At 34.0% G+C, this 22,161-nt stretch overlaps 1 protein-coding gene and 1 long non-coding RNA gene across 2 annotated transcripts in view; both read right to left on the minus strand.

The window, feature by feature from the left end:
- Positions 1-22,161, minus strand: part of LOC123677417 (endothelin-converting enzyme homolog) — a 180,780-nt gene that overhangs the window by 37,900 nt on the left and 120,719 nt on the right. The window contains exons 3-5 of the mRNA XM_045613918.1: positions 9,781-10,166; positions 9,344-9,507; positions 6,242-6,535 (exon numbers count right to left, since the gene is read on the minus strand). Of these exons, the coding sequence (XP_045469874.1) occupies positions 6,242-6,535; positions 9,344-9,507; positions 9,781-10,166 (844 nt within the window). The remainder of the gene's footprint in view (positions 1-6,241; positions 6,536-9,343; positions 9,508-9,780; positions 10,167-22,161) is intronic.
- Positions 18,838-19,410, minus strand: LOC123677422. Its single transcript, XR_006747103.1, has 2 exons — positions 19,268-19,410; positions 18,838-19,209 (listed from the first exon to the last, which is right to left on the minus strand). It is a non-coding gene; the product is annotated as an uncharacterized LOC123677422 (long non-coding RNA).

A 22,161-nucleotide genomic window follows, 5' to 3' on the forward strand; every position in this document is an offset into this window, starting at 1 on the left:
TGTATCTTGGAAATGAGGCTGATTTCGAAAAATAATTGAACTACTCCTTCTAATTTTCATACAAGAATCAAATCATGAAGTCGTTTTCCTTCCTAACATACAACACCTGCATATAATGCAAATAGTTTAAATATTTCATTTTCGAGCTGGGTACAGACAATTCGAAATGAGAATTTCTCATGACGACGGCCGTTTTTACCGGGCTTGTATAAGTAGCCAAGTGTTTGTTTTAGGTGTATATACAGATAAGATAAAATATCTAATATTGAAATCGTTCATCTGTGGTCAACCACATTGAGGGATTGGAGACGTTGATTGACCATAACAATTATATACAGAGTGGGGCGTTCTCGCATTTGGGTCCGATCTTGTTTATTCGATATACAAAAGGGCTTGAAATTTATGTGTTATTGTGGTATCATTTGATTGGTATGAGTTGTGTTGAGATGTGAAGGAACAATGTCCGCGCGCAGCAACTGAATAGTAAAAATTGCGACAGGTATTATTATTATATTTTCAAATAGAATAGATTATGATTACTCCATGAGACAATTTCTTTAGATTATGATATTGTTCCAAGCAATAACTCATTATTGCCTCACTAATTTTAGTGATACAAATTATGAAACAACTGATAATCTGTTCTGTAGGTATCGGCGTTGAAAGAGAGGTTCATTTAAATAAGCAATGTGCATCGATGGAGCATCATTATAAATTAGAAGATTGTGTAAGTATATCGAAAGTTATTCCTAACCAAGAAAATTTAAATTTTTTCTTAGAACCTCATACATGCATTCCTAATTCGAATCACACAGAATGTTAAAGATGAGAAAAATAGTTCTTGCGCGTTCGTTTTTCGAGGAAAGTTTTCGTTTTCGAATGTTGAGCCGAAAATTATCTCAAACGATAGAGTTGCGAATCCCTGAAGAAAAATCATAGGTCAAATTCATTGTATGTCCTTCCATCCGTATGCCTGTTTGTCTGTATGTATGTACGACATTCCATCCGTATGTCTGATTATCTTTTCGTACGTCTGCATGTCCGTCCATTCATCTGTTTCTTGGTCTGCCCTTCTGTATATCTGTTTTCAAACTACACAAAGAAAGTTGAAAATGGAATATAAAGAAAAGTTCCCATAATATTTTTATCATTGGTACTATAGTAATGAAACAAAAACATTCTACAGGTGCTTTTTTCAGTAGAATCTATTTGTGTAATCATTTTTTATTGCTGTTAGTTATTATAGATGTGATACAATCTTGTGGTTTTTCAATGTATATCGAAATGAAATCGCTTTTTATTTCCTTTTCATAATGATAACATGGAATATAAATTGCTCATCAAACTATATAAATAATCAAAAATTCAGTTCCACATAGCAAATCACCCTAAAGCCTATCCATTATAATCTGTGAACTTCAGATATATTCGGTGGCCACCAAGTTCTCTGAATTTAACAGTGCCGGATATTTTATTTCAAAATTTTCCAACTGATGAATGATACTCTTTGAATGTGACCAGAGAAACAAATCTAACGATAGTGGATCTTGGTGGCCACGGACAATTTCCCTCATCTGAAGTCCACAGATTTTAATAAGATATTTGCCATGTGAAATTAAAATTTTCGATGATTCTTCAAGTTTGATGAATAATTTATATTTGGTGGTATATATGTTTAGAAAGAAAAAAAATCGTTCTTTTTCATGGAAATTTTTCTGATTTACATCTAACAAAACACATGTTTGTGTTATGACTCCCAATATTCGTTGTGTTGAAAAACGAATGATGATTATTTTGAATAGTTCAAAAATTAATGTTTATTTCTGAGGCAAAATTTGATTCGCACCTCACAAACAGAGTGTACACCTTCTAAATATGCAGGAATATTAAATGTTTTATATAGGTTCTGTTTCAGATCATGGCCGTGAAAATCCCAGAAATCTTATATTTGATACTTATCACTCAAAGAAGTAAGACGCCATATAAGGTCAGGAGAGGAGAAGCAATTAGTACTAATACACTTCAAGAATCATGTAAGGAATAAGAATCCTCCCAGAAAACATGAATGTATGGAATTCATTTCCATGCATTCGCCAAGTTTCCAGAATGATGCCCGAGTTTGAATTAAAATCCTGGTATATAAAGAATACTAGCAAAAATAGAGTGTTATTGAAAATATTTGTTTGAGACTGAAAAGTATTAATTTCATTTATGTTTTGTTATTTTTAAACCTTATTTGCAGACTTGCAGTTATGTGATATTTTCAGTTTTTATTATAATTATATGTTTAATGAGTTTTTCAATCAAGTACCCACTCACAATATCTATTTCACTCACACATTCTTATTTTTTCAGATGATTTCAGTTCTGAGACAAATTCTAAGAATATTTATTTTATTCAACTAGTTGTAACTAAGAATTAGATCATTCCAGTTATAGATATAACATTTATATCAATGATTTTATTTTGATTCATTCTTTTTAGTGTCGATATTCCTATGAATTTCACAGAAAAAGTTCAATATCTCATAACACTATACAAATCTATTGTATTCTTCCTTAACACTCCTAATTGATTGAATTCAAACCGTTCTTTTTATGATTGGCCATCATTTCCAACAAAGTTTTGATTCTGAAGCATGGTTCTTATTCGGTTCATTTTTATATTTTTTCCATTGTTTATATATGTCACTGACAAAACAATATAAAATAAAGTTATGTCATAGGTAGTCATAAATCATTAAACTTGATTCTATACTCATCATGGCTGCGCCCGACAGAATCGATTTTGAACGAAAATTACTCATCAATTATTCGAATTCAATTGCTTGATAATTTTTTTTTCCAAAATCCGAAGATCAAAGTTTTTTGAGAAAAATGATCGCATGCAGCTCTCCTGTAACAAGCAGCAAAAAGGTGCTGCACTACACAATAACTCAAGTTCTATACAGGATGATTCCAAATCAGACTTGAACCGTGGAGAATAAGTTGGCATGACTCATTTGCGGTCGTTTGAGTCATATTTATTGATAACCCTAAATTTGAGTTCTTTCGATTCTTAAAAGATTTTCTACCTTAGTTCATTTTTTGTCTTCATTTTCCACGTTGATCCCAAATCAATAATTATTTCGCTTTGAGGTTATCTGAATAGTATATGTTTGGCATGCAACTTTTGATTTGCCAGAAATATTTTCGAATCTGGCCAATTTACTTCTTTTTTTCTCAAGAGAAAGTTCCGCATTCACTTGTTTCCTGCAATCATAGGCAGGAAAATTATGAAGAATTTTCGGAAACAGATATGAAACTTCTTTTCTCGAAGTTTCGTTGATTGATAGGCGTGAAATCATTCTTCAATAGAATGAGTGTTCCGCATACTCTAGGCTCAACGTTGGTATATTTTTGAACGAATTGCTTCCTTATCGAAGGATACATATGACAGAACCTGTTTCGTGCCCAGTGAGAAGTACAGCTCCATCAACTTCGGATTTTTACGTTTGGGACAGATTTTAAAAAATGGTATATGAGAGAACCTCTTACGTTCACGTATACGTTTCATTCAAGTTAATAAGAAAATTTGTACCACTCATAAAATTTTCCATGTATCTCTGTTCCCTTAAGCAGAATTCCAAGTTCTCTAAAAGAAAGCATTTATCACAACGACTACCTATGGAAAAATACTATTAGTTTTAATAAGTTCTTCAAGTATGACTGCTAGGTTCATAATCGAAAGGATCACTATCCAATTCTCATGACGTCGATTCAATGTACCGGGTTTGTATAAGCTTCAAATCGTATGGTTTTTAGATGTATATTTCAGAAAAATGGAATATCCGATTTACGAGCTCTATAAGAACAAATAAAAATGATTTCTATCGACGTCGGTCCTATATACCGGGTTTGTATAAGCAGTGCGGAGTGTGAGGTTTAAGTTTATATACAATCTACAGCGTTGTCATATTTATGGTCTGGAGTAGTCGATCGAATATATCAATTATATACAGCGTGTTACTCTCGATATAAGCGCCCTCGCACTGGCCGAACCCTGAAGTTTTCTGTATATATTATGATGTTTCACCGATTTTTCACACCCGGCTGAAAATTTACCCCTGGCATCCCCGAACGTCCCTGATCCAGAATATATGGTTAAACGCTACCAGACCCGGAGCCGGGTCTGACAACGTCAGTTTTGGACTGAAAAGTCGGTAGAGTATATCGATTCGGGTCTGTATAAGCGGTCGAACAAATATATATATATATATATATATATATATATATATATATATATATATCTATATATATATAAATATATATATATATATATATATATATATATATATATATATATATATATATATATATATATATATATATATATATATATATCATATATATATACAATATCATACAATGTCATTCAAAGTTGATTTTCAGGTGATTTTGACCCTTATCCAAAATTTCTTTGGGTCGGATCTGTAGTGAATGCAATTTATCAAAAACTGCTGTTAATAAAATAGTCAAGAGACGCGAATACAATGATTTTAAATTTGAATACCAAGCCTTGCAAAACTTATATCGTGATTATATCAAAATAAACTGAATGAGCTCTATATCCAGTATTAGCGGAGATATAAATGTTTTTCGATAAAGCCATTTTTCCAATTTTCGCTTATAACTCGAAAACAAAAGAAGGTGGCCATAAATGAATACTACCCTTGTTAGTTTCTCAGAAAAAGAGACCGAGAATGGGGTATCAGATTTTGTCTATCTCATCTGGTTTAAAAGTTGTAGTGCTAAAACATCGAAATTTGCCCACCATGTACATCGGAATTTTGAAAATCTGTTTCAATATTCGGAAACACCACTAAAACTGAACTGAGGCCTGTACTTCAAATTTTCGCGCAGACAGTTAAACTGCACAAATTTTCAACGTAAAAGTGAAGTTTTTAAGAACTTCGATACCTGAAAGTGGTTTGAACTGACTTTTCACATTGAATTATCAAAAATATTGAATCCATAACTATTTCAAGATCACTTTGTAATTCATTTTCACATTGGTTTTCCTTTTTATGGCTGTATACCATTTCAGTTTTTAAACTGAATGCAATATATCCCCACCCATTGAGTGTCCTCCAAAACATTGTTTTTCTCTAAATAGCTGACCATTCTTTTCTTCAGAACCTTTTCAACAATTTTTTAAATAGTGGACAATAATGAGATAGGTCTGTAGTTGTACATTTCAGTTTTCTCGCTAGTTTTGTAGAGTGATTTGATTAAGCCCACTCTTAGAATATCCGGAAAAGTACCATTCTGGAAGCAATAATTCATTATATAAGTCAGAGGTTTGGAAATTTCTACTTTTATCAGTTTCAACGTTCCTGCTTGCAAAACCATCAATTCCGGATAACTTTTCTATTTTGAGTTTTCCTATAGTATTTTCTATTTCCTGTGGGTCTGTAGGCTTCAGAAAAAAGGTTGTATTCTGCCAAGTGTCAATCTCTCTATAACTTTCAATATCTGGTATATTATCTGCATATTGTTGTCCTTATGTGCTAAAGTATTCGTTAAATGCTTCAGCAATACTCTATTGATTGTCCATCGAACCATGCTCCGTTCTAATGCGACCTATTCTTGTCACAGTTGAATCCTCTCTACATACATTTTTCACATAATCCCAGATGGCCTCTGTTTCTGAATGGTTTCTTGCCATGAAATTCTCTAATTCTTGTTTTTTTCTTGTTGGGTAAGTTTTTTTATTTGATTTTTCAGTTCAGAATATCGTTTCTTCTTTTGGAGATTGTTTATATTATTTTTCATGTTCATCAATTTCAATAAAGATGGAGATAACCAAGATTTTCTTCTGATATTTTAATTTTTTTGGTTCACATTTCTTGTGTGTTATTTAAACAAGAAGAAGGACCTGTTTGATTCCAAATACGCCTAATTGGAACTATACGTAACTCGTAGAGAAATTTCCCGTGTTGATGCGACTCAACGAGAGTCCACTGTATATTGTATAGGTATTCACTTTGCTGTTTCGACAAAATCCAAGGTTTAAAAAGAGTTTGATGCAATAATGAAACTACGCTACAAATAAATAAAACATTCAAGTGTAATTATTATCAAAAACTCAAACCCTAATCTACATGAATACATTGAAACGGGGTAAAATAATCTATTGAAAAATATGATTGATAGAAGGTGATGATTTTTAATGATCATTTGAAATCAATACGGAGCTCACCTCGAACAGAGAGAATATTTCGAATTCAATGAAAACCCTGATGTCGCGAATATGTTTGAATATCTTCTCATTTGTAAGATGGGAAAAGAAACCTAGCTCTAATACTGCAGTATCTATTGAATCCAAAAAATCGCTGTAATTCATTTGACAGCCTCTGAAACTCCTATATAGTAGAGTCATGTTGATAGGGGATCCTACTGCGCTTTCATTCATTTCCCTGAGGCATTTTCTCTTCGATTCTGCCAACGATGACCAATGTTCGAAATCCAAGGAAGTTTGATCCGGCATGGTAAGCTGAAAAATAATGTGTCTTTTGTTATCTTCAACATAATCATCACGGATGAAGAATTCGAACGAAATGTTATAGAGAAATGAAATTTTCAGTGTAGGTTCATGAACCAAGCATCTCGGTTGAAGTCGTTAATTGAAAAATGCTTTCGATTGTTATACACTCATAAAATTTTGTTCTTTCAATAATTGAAATTAATGCCTATACATTTGAGTTGGAATTCGAGAATAGTTTGCCAAGTAGTTAAACTGATATTTTTTCTAAATCAAGTGAGACTCATATGCATTTGTATGACATTATATGTATAATATTAGGCCAATTGAAAAGTCCCTGTTCTGATGCGCAGATGGCGGTGCTAGTATTAAATCAATATGATTTTTAGTTAGCATCAACCTTCAAACGATACGTGCAAAAATTTGACAGCAGTCCGACCATTAGTTTGTGAGATATAACGTTGTGAGTGTAGTTAATTTTGTTATTTGAAAAAATATGGAAAAAAAAAATTTCCTGTACAGATGAAATATTGCATTTTGAAGGAAAAAAATCAAGTTGAAGCAAAATCTTGGATTGATGAAAAGTTTCCGGAGTCTGCACCAGGAAAATCAATCATCATTGGTAGGTAGGCTAAGTTTAAGCGTGGAAAAATGAGCACCGAAGACGACGAACGCAGTGGATGCCCGAAAGAGGCTGTCACCGACGAAAAAATCAAACAAGTACACAAAATAATTTTGAATGACCGTAAAGTGAAGTTGATTGAGATAGCAGATAATGTGAATATATCATCTGAACGTGTGCGAAAGCTGTGTGCAAAATGGGTGCCGCGCGAGGTCACAATCGATCAGAAGCAACAACATGTTAATGATTCTGAGTAGTGTTTGAAGCTGTTTAAGTGCAATAAACCTGAAGTTTTGCGTCGATATGTGACAATGGATGAAACATGACTCCATCATTTCCCCCGGAGTCCAATCGAAAGTCAGCTGAGTGGGGCTGCACACGATGAACCGAATCCAAAGCGAGAAAAAACAGTCAGCAGGCAAGGTTATGGCATCAGTATTTTGGTGTGCAAGGTATAAAATTCATTGATTACCTCCAAAAGGGCCAAACCATCAACAGCAATTATTATATAGTGTCATTGGATCATTTGAAGGAGGAAATCGTAAAAAAAACGGCCCCATTTGAAGAAAAAAAAAAGAAGCTGTTTCATCTGCCGTATCACAAATTATGGACTTTTACATTTTCTCAGACCTCGAAAGAATGCTCGCTAGAAAGATATTCAGCGCCAATGAATAAGTAATCGCCGAAACTGAGGCCTATTTTGAAACGAAAGACAAATCGTGCTACAAAAATGGTATCGAAAAGTTGGAAGATCGCTATAATTGCTGTATCGCCCTCGAAGGTAGTAACTATGTTGAATAAAAAAATTGAATTTCGCCAAAAAAATTGGTTCACTATGATAGACCGGTTACTTTTCAATTGGCCTCTTAAAATGCGTATTTATATGCATGTATAGATTCAATTTCGTATCATTTAAAATATTTTCATAAGATTCTCATTTATTAATCAGAAATTTATGGAAATATTCTAAATAATGCGAAATTAAATCTGATACCGTTGAATATTTAGCTTCTAGACTATCAGTGATAATTAAAATTCATTTGAGTATTGAGAAAGGATCTTAATTGAAAAACGCACAGACCTTCAACAGTATTAGTACGTATTCTAAATCCAATACATTCTCGCGAATAAGAGACGTAAGAACAAAAAATGGGGATCATAAACGTATACCTTTATTCATGAGAATTTGTACTTTTTACAAAATCCACAAGTGGCTATTGAAATTGGGTTTTTCGGGACTAGACTGAAACAAAGGGCTCGATGAAAGAGTCGTTATCAATTTTGCGGGCTAAATTCGATTAAAAGTCGATGGTCAGAAAACTCTTGGTTGAGCCGAACAAGAACTGTGATAATTGTTTATTCGTTAAATGAAATATCCGACATTTTCCTACCTTTCGCCTTTCAACCAGATGTAAATGTTTAGAATAAATAACCTGCAACAATTCGTCCAATTTGTTCCGAAAAAGTTGTAATCTTTCCAAAAGGTTACTCAAAAGACAGAGTTACCGTAACTTAGGAGAAGGATTCAGAACGTATCAAAAATTTGTCGAGAGATTTGTGGGCAAAGTAAATAAGTGGGCTTGGTGGACCTATGGGCTAGGATCTAGCCCCTAGGTTGATCTGTGAGATCTGTAGATTAGATCTACGCATTGGCGAAACTAGAGTTGAATGATGCAACATCTTTCATTTTTATATGAATATTTGTTTTTTCTTCAAATTGTTTCTTACAATTTTATTTCACTTCTTCGAATCAATGAGGGAGTTATGTCCCCAATAACACCTCCTCATTACGCCTACGGATCTACGATCCGTACTAGTTTATAGATTTACATTATTCAGTTAAGGGTAGATATTACCTTAATCACCCAATAGAATAATAAAAGAAACAATCATCTGAAAAAGTAAAAAAATAAAAGAATTATAGACTACCTAAATGATATCAACGTTCCAAGGCATGTCTTCTTTTGATTCTGTTTTAGGACTTATTACTGAATGAATATATAACTGAATGAATATATTGCAGAACTTAAAAACTCTAGGATCAGAAAAAAACATTTGGCATGGTTCGACACGAAAACTTTCGTGCTTAACTTAAAATTTTCAATGTTTCACCGAATAAATTTTTATATTTCACAACCAGAAATGAAAAATTTATGGTTACCAAATTACAATATGGAAATCTATAGAATGAAACTCACCTTTAAAATATATGTAGAATTATCTGGATCAATATCAATATCTACTTCGAAGAGGGGCATTGCTTTGAATAATATCAAATTGGCTATAAATTCTGTTATATTGTAGGTTTTATTTGTTTGTCCATCAAAATGGAATGTACCGATGGTATGCAATAAATCTCTAGCTGTAAACACAAATGAATTCAATAACTGAATTTGTAACCATACATAATCCACGAAATCTTGAACAGTGTCTGACGAACGTTCTGACAACAATGTTGTCATTTTCAGATACAAAAAGTTACTGTACAGATACTGTATAGATATCATTAACATTTTGTTTCCGAAGATGATAACATTGTTTTCTAAACTTTCGTGGGACACTTTCAAAGAATCCGTGGGTTAGAAATATGAAATTTATTAATACTGAAAAAACACAAAATTTTGATAAATTTCACCTCTTTTGATCCTTAGTCGATAATTGAATCTATCCTCATGTTTGATACATGAATGAGAGAAAAGGTTGAATTTCTCCATGAACTCTGGATTGTCTTCACTATCAAGAAGTTTAGGAGAAAAGATATCTATTTTATCTTTTTTGTTCCTTAACATTCCACCACAAGCGAAATCGTAAAAGTTTTCACAAGGTTGTTTTGAATAATCCATGGTACTTATTATACGAGCAGCAACAGAGTCGCAGTTAGTGCTATTACATACATCCTGGTCTTTTAAGAAAAGCTCCATCAATTTTGAGTTGGATTCTTTCAAGTCACTTTTTGAAGAAGTCATTGGATTTTGAGACGTAATATCCTCTGTTGTAGTCTTGTGGCTGTCTTGAGTCATCCTGAAAGTTAGTTTTAGGAATTTTAAAGTAACTTTATTTATTTCAGGGAAATATAATCATAAACAAAAATGAATTATAAATTTAGTTATATCCCAAAATACTGGTCCAATTGAAATCACCAAACTGATCTCATGTCGACTGTACGATAAATAACTCATACATCTAGCAGAAAATAGCTTCAAATAAAATTTGACCTGGAAGTACCCATTGAAAGAAAAACAAGCTCTTTCAATATAAAGGAAAATAATAACAAGTAAAATATATTTATACCTGAGCTGTTTACAAGAACAGAAGTAGAAAGATGAGGGGTATAGGTGGAAGATAAGAACTGCACTGGACTCAACCACCAAACAACCTGAATCCAATATCAACAGGGCAGAACGAAGAGCCCTGAAAGAACTGAAATCAGACCCCACCATCAAAATACTCCCGGCAGACAAGGGAAATGCGACGGTCATCATGTATGTGGACCAATATAACGAAAATATCAAAGAGGTGTTAGAAACAGAAGAGTATAAGAAATTGAGGAAAGATCCCACTTCCTCAGTGGACAACAGAGTCTACAGAACCCTGCATAAATACAAGGATGAATTCCCAGATCCATACACAAGATCAAGACTAACACTCCACTACAGCAAACCTCCACATCTATACGGTCTCCCAAAAATACACAAGAAGAACATCCCCTTGAGACTGGTCGTCAGCTCAAGAAATTCCCCTTTGCTACTCCTAGCCAAGTCCCTCCTCAAGATAATATCACCACTAAGAGGCCACACAACAGCAATGATCAAAAATACGGAACATTTCATAGAAACCATGCGCACACAAGAAACTTTCAACCAGGACACCATGGTAAGCTTTGATGTAACCAGCTTGTTCACAAATGTTCCCACAGATCAAATACTCGAGATAGTGAGGAAGAAACTCGAGGAGACCAAACATTAGCTGAACGAACTACACACAGCATAAATGCAATTATGGATATGCTCTCAGTCTGTATCAAGACCACTTATTTCCAGGCAGATAACATCTTCTACCAACAATAATTCGGGATGGCCATGGGTTCACCATTGTCCCCGATACTGGCAGACATATATATGGAAGATTTCGAGGGAAGAGCATTAGACCAATCTGTGTTAAGACCGAAACTATGGCGAAGATACGTGGATGACACATTCGTGATATGGCCTCATGGAAAAGAGACCATCGCTGGATTCCTAGAACACCTCAATATTATAGAGGAATCCACAAAATCCACGATGGAAATTGAGGAAAATAAACAACTTCTCTTCCTGGATATGCTCGTACACAAACATGAAGGAATTCCTCGAACCACGATTTACAGGAAGCCAACGAACACAGGTCAGTGTCTCCACTTCGAATCTAACCATAACCTCAACACCAAATTAGGAGTAGCCAGATGCCTCTATGACAGAGCAACTCAAGTATGCTCTAGTCTGAACGATGAGAACGAAGAAATCGATAAGATCACAGAAATTCTTGAGAAGAACGGCTATCCCAAGAGGATACTAGAAATCGCCAGAACACCAAGGGATAACACAGAACCTCGACCAGAAACACAAATCGAATCAATAGAAACGATAACTACGGTCGTCCCATATGTGAAAGGGTTATCAGAAAAACTGAGAAGAATTGGTAATAGATACGGCGTGAGAACTGCATTCCAAACTAAGAACACTGTCAGGGCTAACCTAACCAAGGTGAAACCTGACAACGAAAATTCAAGAACAAAAAAATTGCATATACGAAATACCATGCGAGTGCGGTAGATCTTACATTGGAGAGACCAAACGCCCCCTGGACACAAGAGTCAAAGAGCACCAAAAACTAGCTCTACTAGGAGAAACAGAGAAATCCAGGCTAGTCCAACATGCTTGGGATGAGGAACATAGGATCAAACGGGATGAAGCTTCCATAATATCAAAGGAAGAAAGATCGAAATGGAGGAAACTCAAAGAAGCAGCCTTCATGGCCATCACTCCGAATCCCATAAGCATGCCGTCTCTGGAGATCAAGGAAGTCTGGGCACCAATAATAAGATATGACCTGAGGAAATGAAACCCGGTCCAGGTCGGAAGCATCTCGACACCACCAAATTAAAAATGAATCGGAATTCGGACGGATAACTGCGCACACCATCTGCGCAACAAGAATATTCGACTACTGCGCATGCCAACTGCGCATACAGATGTAACTTATATTAAGCTCAATACGTACATATTACTACCTGCTTCTGTGGACTAGTGCTGAGAGTGAAAGGATTGCAACCGATACGACTAAGGTTCAAACCCCGATACCCTCATACGAAATCGAAAAAAGTATGGTGCGTACAAGTCCAGACAGACCAAGTTTGGCAAACGGTCCTTCTCAGGACCACCACCCTGAGGACGGTGTAATTGGTACAATCTTCAACAAATTCTGGAATAGGGTAATTAATTAGTTTGAATAGAGCCTTAAATTATGCTGTTATAATTTTTTCTCTAATTCTGTGGTTATTCCGTTCATTCTTCCACATCTTGTAGAACAAAATCGTGCGAGAATATATCAGAAACGCACAGTTTTCATGGTTATATTTTATTATTCTATGTTGGTACTCCGAACTTTCCGCCACGGCTTTATCTGTCAATTCATCAATTTGCCTTAAAGAAATCAGTTCTGCCAACCAACATTTTTCAATGCAAAAATCACTAAAATATATTTATGGAAATATTTCATTAATTTCAATGAAAATGCAATGAATTAGAGAAAATAATGTATAATACTCGTACAGAAGGCTCATTCTACCACTCGTTCATTCCAAAACTCGCCACTTCGTGGCTTGTTTTTGAATTTTGAACTCGTGGAAGAATATCAATGCCTTCTGCACTTGTATTATAAATAACTATTCCTTAATCATATGAGATTTGCATTTTTCACGTACTGACAGAATTGGATGAATGTAGTAGTTGAACTCATGAGATCTCGGTAATCTGAGGAGCAAAAAATTCCGGAATAGGGTGATTATTTAGTGTAAATAGAGCCTAAAATTATGGCGAAATCATTTTTTCCATATTCATATGAGATTTGCTGTTTTCAAGTACTGACGGAATTGGATGAATGTAGTAGAAGTACTCATAAGTTCTCGGTAATCTGAGGAGCAAAAAATTCTGGATGGGGTAATTGATTAGTTTGAATAGAGCCTTAAATTATGACGTAATCACTTTTTCCATATTCATATGAGATTTGCATTTTTCACGTACTGACGGAATTGGATGAATGAAGTAGTTGAACTCATGAGATCCCAATAATCTGAAGAGCAAACAATTCCAGATAAGGGGTAAATAATTAGTTTGGATAGAGCCTAAAATGATGCCAATATAATTTTTTCCATATCCATATGAGATTTGCATTTTTCACGTACTGACGGAATTGGATGAATGTAGTAGTTGAACTCATGAGATCTCAGTAATCTGAGTAGCAAAAAATTCCGGATAAGGGTAATTAATGAGCTTGGATAGAGCCTCAAATTACGCCATAATAATTTTTTCCATATTCATATGAGATTTGCTGTTTCCACGTACTGACGGAATGGGATGAATGCAGTTGAAGTACTCATGAGTTCTCGGTAATCTGAGGAGCAAAAAATTCCGGAATGGGGTAATTAGTTAGTTTGAATAGAGCCTAAAATTATGACGTAATAACTTTTTCAATATTCATATGAGATTTGCATTTTTCACGTACTGACGGAATTGGAAGAATGTAGTAGTTGAACTCATGAGATCCCAGTAATCTGAGGAGCAAACAATTCCAGATAAGGGGTAATTAATTAGTTCGGACAGAGCCTGGAATGATGCCAAAATAATTTTTTCTTCAAACGTACAATAACAACGTCTTTTCTCGACTGACAGGATCATCGAAAAGTTCTACTTTTCCTCGGAGGGAAATGGTATATTATTTCACAAGGAGGAGAAGTGTCACTTTTCATGGCGAGCTTATGTTTCCCCGCCGAACGGAGTGAGGCGGGGAATTTAAGCGAGCCATGAAAAGTCACTTCAACTCCGAATGAAATGTGCTATTTTTTTTTCAAACGTTTTGTAATTCATACAATCAAATTCTGAACAAAATCGTACGAAAATATATCAGATTTGCACAGCTCTCATGGTTACATTTCATCATTTTATGTTGGTACTTCCGACTGTCCGCAGCCGTCACGGATTTATCTGTCACTTCATCGTTTATTTTCATTTCTGCTCAGAAGTCAAGTCGTGAACAATAACAAATACAATATCTACGCTACATCTAGTAATATCGAAATTCCTGGAACTTTCCTAAATAGAAATATATCAAGTAGATCCTGTGTTATCTCGAACTCATCTAATAGTATAGAAGAAGTTGTATCATAAAATGGAAGGTAGAATCAAGCAAAATTATTACATCTCGTATGGCTCTACTATTTACATTTATTTTGCAGAACTGTTGAACTCTCCATGGTGAAAAGATTCGAAAATACTATTATGTACAATCCACACATAAGTATTTATATATTTAATAACTGCATTGGATATCCAAAAGGATTGAAATAACTAGAAATATTCTTGATGAAGAATATTGTTTACAATGTTTTCTTTACGGATAAGTTATCGTAAAGAATTGATGAAATATATTGTAACATAACTAACCTAACAATTTCAGCAGATATATAATTAGTGTTCAGAATAAATGATTGAGAGAATTATAATTCTCATCAACAATATGAATGCACTTATATTTTTGATTACTAAAGGAGAATTACTGCAATTGTGCTAATATGTGATTTTATGAAAATAAATGAGATTTGTTTATATATATTGTATTCATTCTATAATAATTTGAAGATTGAATGAACTCTCAGTCCATATTTTTGAAAGTACAATTATTGAAAACTTTGATTGTCACATTAGAATGCATAATATATGCCTGCATTGAATGATAATCCAGGTATGAAGTGGTTACGTTTGTAGTACCTTTGTCAATTGTATTTATAATGGGAACGTTCAAAATTTGACTACTCGATGCAAGAATATAGCTAGCCAAAATTTTAGCAATATCCAGTTTTTTCTGTGCTGCAGTTCTACATAACTTTCAGCAACAGAAGAGCTCTTCCATCCTCCATGTCATTTCAAGGATATTATATTTTCTCCTTTATTTAGCAGGTGAGAGGTAGATAATTATTTATTGTTATACTGCTCAACTCGATTCTTCTGAATGCACCAGAATATCTGATAATTAATATTATCTGCAATTTTGTCCCAAAATTATGATCATGTCCTGCCAAAATTCAGATAAGATAAGATGTGATAATATTGAGGATGATATACATATCTTGACATCGAGGAATTCAAAAACTTTTCTATGTCTTCAAATTCTAAAACCTCAGATTTTTTTGGAATATATTTTCTTGACAAAGATTTCAATAAAGGTTGTCATTTCGAATAATTCGATTTCGAAAATCAATATTATGTTATCAGTTGAGTACCTATACAACAATACAACGAATGGGTTTTTTCTTCTACAAATTTCACCACATTGAGCCATCAACTTTTGAACATAATTCTAACCGTCTATTACTATATGGTTTCAATTTTCATAATGCAACATTAATCGATTGTACAATATAACTTTGGTCAATAAAAATGACGTTTGAATTAGAATTATTCATTCTTGTCCTTAGTAACCAATTAATCATTTCCTTAGCAACCACTTTTCCCTCCGCCGGAGGGAAATAAACGATGAAGTGACAGATAAATCCGTGACGGCTGACGGAGTTGGAAGTACCAACATAAAATGATAAAATGTAACCATGAGAGCTGTGCAAATCTGATATATTCTCGTACGATTTTGTTCAGAATTTGATTGTATGAATTACAAGACGTTTGAAGAAAAATAGCATATTTCATTCGGAGTTGAAGTGACTTTTCATGGCTCGCTTGAATTCCCCGCCTCACTCCGTTCGGCGGAGAAACATAAGCTCGCCATGAGAAGTGACACTTCTCCTCCTTGTGAAATGATATACTATTTCCATATTCATATGAGATTTGCTGTTTTCACGTACTGACGAAATGAGATGAATGCAGTAGGAGTACTCATGAGTTCTCGGTTATCTGAGGAGCAAAGAATTCCGGAATAGGGTAATAAATTAGTTTGAATAGGGCCTAAAATTATGCCGTATTAATTGTTTCCATATTCATATGAGATTTGCTGTTTTTACGTACTGACGGAATGTGATGAATGCAGTAGATGTACTCATGAGATCTCGGTAATCTGAGTGGCAAAAAATTTCGGAATAGGGGAATTAATTAGTTTGAATAGAGCCTAAAATTATGACGTAATCACTTTCTCCATATTCATATGAGATAATCACTTTTTCCATATTCATATGAGAGTTGCATTTTTCACGTACTGACGGAATTGGATGAATGAAGTAGTAGAACTCATGAGTTCTCGGTAATCTGAGGATCAACAAATTCCGGAATGAGGTAATTAATTCATTTGAAAAGAGCCTAAAATTATGACGTAATCACTTTTTCCATATTTATATCAGATTTGCATTTTTCACGTAATGACGGAATTTGATGAATGTAGTAGTTGAACTCATGAGATCTCAGTAATCTGTGCAGCAAAAATTCCGGAATAGGGTGATTATTTACTGTGAATAGAGCCTAAAATTATAGCGAAATCATTTGTTCCATATTCATATGAGATTTGCTGTTTTCAAGTACTGACGGAATTGGATGAATGTAGTAGAAGTACTCATGAGTTCTCGGTAATCTGAGGAGCAAAAAATTCTGGATGGGGTAATTAATTAGTTTGAATAGAGCCTAAAATTATGACGTTATCACTTTTTCCATATTCATATGATATTTGCATTTTTCACGTACTGACGGAATTGGATGAATGTAGTAGTTGAACTCATGAGATCTCAGTAATCTGAGTAGCAAAAAATTCCGGATTAGGGTAATTAATTAGCTTGGTTAGAGCCTCAAATTATGCCATAATAATTTTTTCCATATTCATATGAGATTTTCACTTTTCACGTACTTACTGACGGAATGTGATAAATGCAGTAGATGCACTCATGAGTTCTCGGTAATCTGAGGGGCAAGAAATTTCGGAATAGGGTAAATAATTTGTTTGGATACAGCCTAAAATGATGCCAATATAATTTTTTCCATATTCATATGAGATTTGCTGTTTTCACGTACTGACGGAATGGGATGAATGCAGTAGAAGTACTCATAAGTTCTCGGTAATCTGAAAAACAAAAAATTCTGGAATGGGGTTATTAATTAGTTTGAATAGAGCCTAAAATTATGACGTAATCACTTTTTCCATATCCATATGAGATTTGCATTTTTCACGTACTGACGGTATTGGATGAATGTAGTAGTTGAACTCATGAGATCTCAGTAATCTGAGTAGCAAAAAATTCCGGATTAGGGTAATTAATGAGCTTGGATAGAGCCTCAAATTATGCCATAATAATTTTTACCATATTCATATGAGATTTGCTGTTGCCACTTACTGATGGAATGGGATGAATGCAGTTGAATTACTCATGAGTTGTCGGTAATCTGAGGAGCAAAAAATTGCGGAATGGTGTAATTAATTAGTTTGAATAGAGCCTGAAATTATGACGTAATAACTTTTTCCATATTCATATGAGATTTGCATTTTTCACGTACTAACGGAATTGGAAGAATGTAGTAGTTGAACTCATGAGATCCCAGTAATCTGAGGAGCAAACAATTCCAGATAAGGGGTAATTAATTAGTTCGGACAGAGCCTAGAATGATGCCAAAATATTTTTTTTTTCAAACGTACAATAACAACGTCTTTTCTCGACTGACAGGATCATCGAAAAGTTCTACTTTTCCTCGGAGGAAAAAATACTTTTCCCTCCGGCGGAGAGAAAAGTGGTTGCTAAGGAAATAATTAATTGGTTACTAAGGACAAGAATGAATAATTCTAATTCAAACGTCATTTTTATTGACCAAAGTTATATTGTAAAATTGATTAATGTTGCATTATGAAAATTGAAACCATATAGTAATGACGGTTAGAATTATGTTCAAAGTTGATGGCTCAATGTGGTCAAATTTGTGGAAGAGAAAACCCATTCGTTGTATTGTTGTATAGGTACTCAACCGATAACATAATATTGATTTTCGAAATCGAATTATTCGAAATGACAAAATTGCAGATAATATTAATTATCAGATATTCTGGTGCATTCAGAAGAATCGAGTTGAGCAGTATTACAATAACTAATTATCTACCTCTCACCTGCTAAATAAAGGAGAAAATATAATATCCTTGAAATAACATGGAGGATGGAAGAGCTCTTCTGTTGCTGAAAGTTATGTAGTACTGAAGCATAGAAAAAACTGGATATTGCTAAAATTTTGGCTAGCTATATTCTTGCATCGAGAAGCCGAATTTTGAACGTTCCCATTATAAATACAATTGACAAAGGTACTACAAACGTAACCACTTCATACCTGGATTATCATTCAATGCAGGGATATATTATGCATTCTAATGTAACAATCAAAGTTTTCAATAATTGTACTTTCAGAAATATGGACTGAGAGTTCATTCAATCTTCAAATTATTATAGAATGAATAGAATATATCAAAACAAATCCCATTTATTTTCATAAAATCACATATTAGCACAATTGCAGTAATTCTTCTTTAGTAATCAAAAATCTAAGTGCATTAATATTGTTGATGAAAATTATAATTCTTTCAATCATTTATTCTGAACACTAATGATATATCTGCTAAAATTGTTAGGTTAGTTATGTTACAATATATTTCATCAATGCTTTACGATAACCTATCCGTAAAGAAAACATTGTAAACAATATTCTTCATCAAAAATATTTCTAGTCATTTCAATCCTTTTGGATATTCAATGCAGTTATTAAATATATAAATACTTATGTTTTGATTGTACATAATAGTATTTTCGAATCTTTTCACCCTGAAGAGTTCAACAATTCTGCAAAATAAATGTAAATAGTGGCCATACGAGATGTAATAATTTTGCTTGATTCTACCTTCCATTTTATGAAACAACTTCTTCTATACTATTAGATGAGTTCGAGATAACACAGGATCTACTTGATATATTTCTATTAAGGAAAGTTCCAGGAATTTCGATATTACTAGGTGTAGAGTAGATATTGTATTTGTTTTTGTTCACGACTTGACTTCTGAGCAGAAATGAAAATAAACGATGAAGTGACAGATAAATCCGTGACGGCTGACGGAGAGTTGGAAGTACCAACATAAAATGATAAAATGTAACCATGAGAGCTGTGCAAATCTGATATATTCTCGTACGATTTTGTTCAGAATTTGATTGTATGAATTACAAAACGTTTGAAAAAAAATAGCATATTTCATTCGCAGTTGAAGTGACTTTTCATGGCTCGCTTAAATTCCCCGCCTCACTCCGTTCGGCGGGAAAACATAAGCTCGCCATGGAAAGTGACACTTCTCCTCCTTGTGAAATGATATACTATTTCCATATTCATATGAGATTTGCTGTTTTTACGTACTGACGGAATGTGATGAATGCAGTAGATGTACTCATGAGATCTCGGTAATCTGAGTGGCAAAAAATTTCGGAATAGGGTAATTAATTCGTTTGAATAGAGCCTGAAATTATGTCGTAATAATTGTTTCCATATTCATATGAGATTTTCACTTTTCACGTACTTACTGACGGAATGTGATAAATGCAGTAGATGCACTCATGAGTTCTCGGTAATCTGAGGGGCAAGAAATTTCGGAATAGAGTAAATAATTAGTTTGAATAGAGCCTAAAATTATGCCGTAATATTTTTTCCAAATTCATATGAGATTTGCGTTTTTCACCTACTGACGGAATTGGATGAATGTAGTAGTAGAACTCATGAGTTCTCGGTAATTTGAGGAGCAAAAAATTCCGGAATGAGGTAATGAATTTATTTGAAAAGAGCCTGAAATTATGACGTAATCACTTTTTCCATATTCATATGAGATTTGCATTTTTCACGTACTGACGGAATTTGATGAATGTAGTAGTTGAACTCATGAGATCTCAGTAATCTGTGCAGCAAAAAATTACAGATAAAGGTAATTAATTAGTTTGGATAGAGCCTAAAATTATGCCAATATAATTTTTTCCATATTCATATGAGATTTGCTGTTTTCACGTACTGACGTAATGAGATGAATGGAGTATAAGTACTCATGAGTTCTCGGTAATCTGAGGAGCAAAATATTCCAGATTGGGGTAATTAATTAGTTTGGATAGGGCATGAAATCATGCCATAATAATTTTCTCTATATTCATATGAGATTTGCTGTTTTCACGTATTGACGGAATTGGATGAAGTAGTAGGACTCATGAGCTCGCGGTAATCTGAGGAGCAGAAAATTTTGGAATAGTGTAATTGATTAGTTTGAATAGAGCCTCAAATTATGGCGTAATAATTTAATCCATATTCATATGAGATTTGCTATTCTCACGAACTAACAGAAAAGGATGAATGCAGTAGAACTACTCATGAGTTCTCAGTAATTTGAGGAGCAAAAAATTTCGGAATAGGGTGATTAATTAGTTTGAATAGAGCCTAAAATAATTATGATATTCAAATTATTCTGATCTGTTTATTTACGATTGGGTTCTGCTAGCTTAACCGTAAAGCTAATCTAAGGGTTTTTTTAAAAAAACGTAAATTCAGAAATTTGGTGATGGGTTCAAACGTGAGCCTAAAAAGAGCCTAAATTTATGGTGTTATCAGATTTTCCATAAGATATCGATTAGCTTTGTGGTTCTGCTAGCTTAACGTTTAGCTAGCAGAACCCGCGATTTCTCCGACAATTCAGGAGCAAAAAATTTTTGAATAGGGTAATAAATTTGCCTTAAATGAGCCTAAAATTATGGCCAAAAAAAAATCGAAAATTCGAAAGTGGTTCTGCTAGCTTAACGGGAGTCATAAATCGAGTAGTTAACATGGTTTTTAAATTTGTCTTTCAAGTTTAATACGCAGTTAAGATGATCTAATATTTTTGAACGGAATATTTCTTTGGAAAAATATTTGGTAAATTAACATTAGTTTGCTTTTAATTCCCTCAACTAAGCCCCTATGTGAGATATCAATTGGGGGAATTGATTAAAAAAATACGGCAGTATCGATCGGGGTTCCAAGGGAATCGTTAGTAACGGAAGAAAAAAGTATCGATCGGGGTTTCAAGGGAGTCAATAGTAACGGGAATAGTACGTCCGTCACGAAATCGGACTTATGCCCGCCACTCACGAAGCGTTTTTCTCGAGCGTTTGGTAGCTGGCGTTCAAGTAGCTTGCGCCGAATGGTAGCTAGTCTGTCATCCCTTGCTGCCATCGAAACCTGCTACTCGAGAGGTTGTTTACTTTTTTTATTGAGTATCCGGGTCGGATTTCAGATGGTCACAGACAGCTGGCAATTTATCAGGTACCGTCGGAACTTCGTAGCGTACCAAATTCTTGTGAAAAATTAAAGAATTTTTGATAGGTTTCATCGAAATATTTAGGCAGAAAACCTGTCGATGGAAAATAAAAAGTTCAGCATACGCAAACAGGAATATCAAAAGTAAAGCCTATGGGGAACTAGTAGAATACTCCAAAGGAAAATTACAGAATTAAAGAGTGGATGTAAATTTCTATTTGGCCGATATCGTTTTCCATTGTTATTGTTATTATCTTCCTCTTTACATTGAAATAAACATTCATTAATTGGAGATCTTCTTTCCCTGGAATGTCCCATTGGAAGGTAGTCTTCCTAGTCAATCATTTTTACCAATTTGAAAACCGTAATCGAAAACAAAAATTTTTTGCAACAACTTTTACCCATATCTGTAATGTGAGAAAATGAGGTTTGATAAGTTCGAACCAAATTACTCGAAATAATTTTTTTATTACCAA

This window comes from Harmonia axyridis, chromosome 4, assembly GCF_914767665.1.
Source record: "Harmonia axyridis chromosome 4, icHarAxyr1.1, whole genome shotgun sequence".
NCBI classification, from domain to species: Eukaryota; Metazoa; Arthropoda; class Insecta; order Coleoptera; family Coccinellidae; genus Harmonia; species Harmonia axyridis.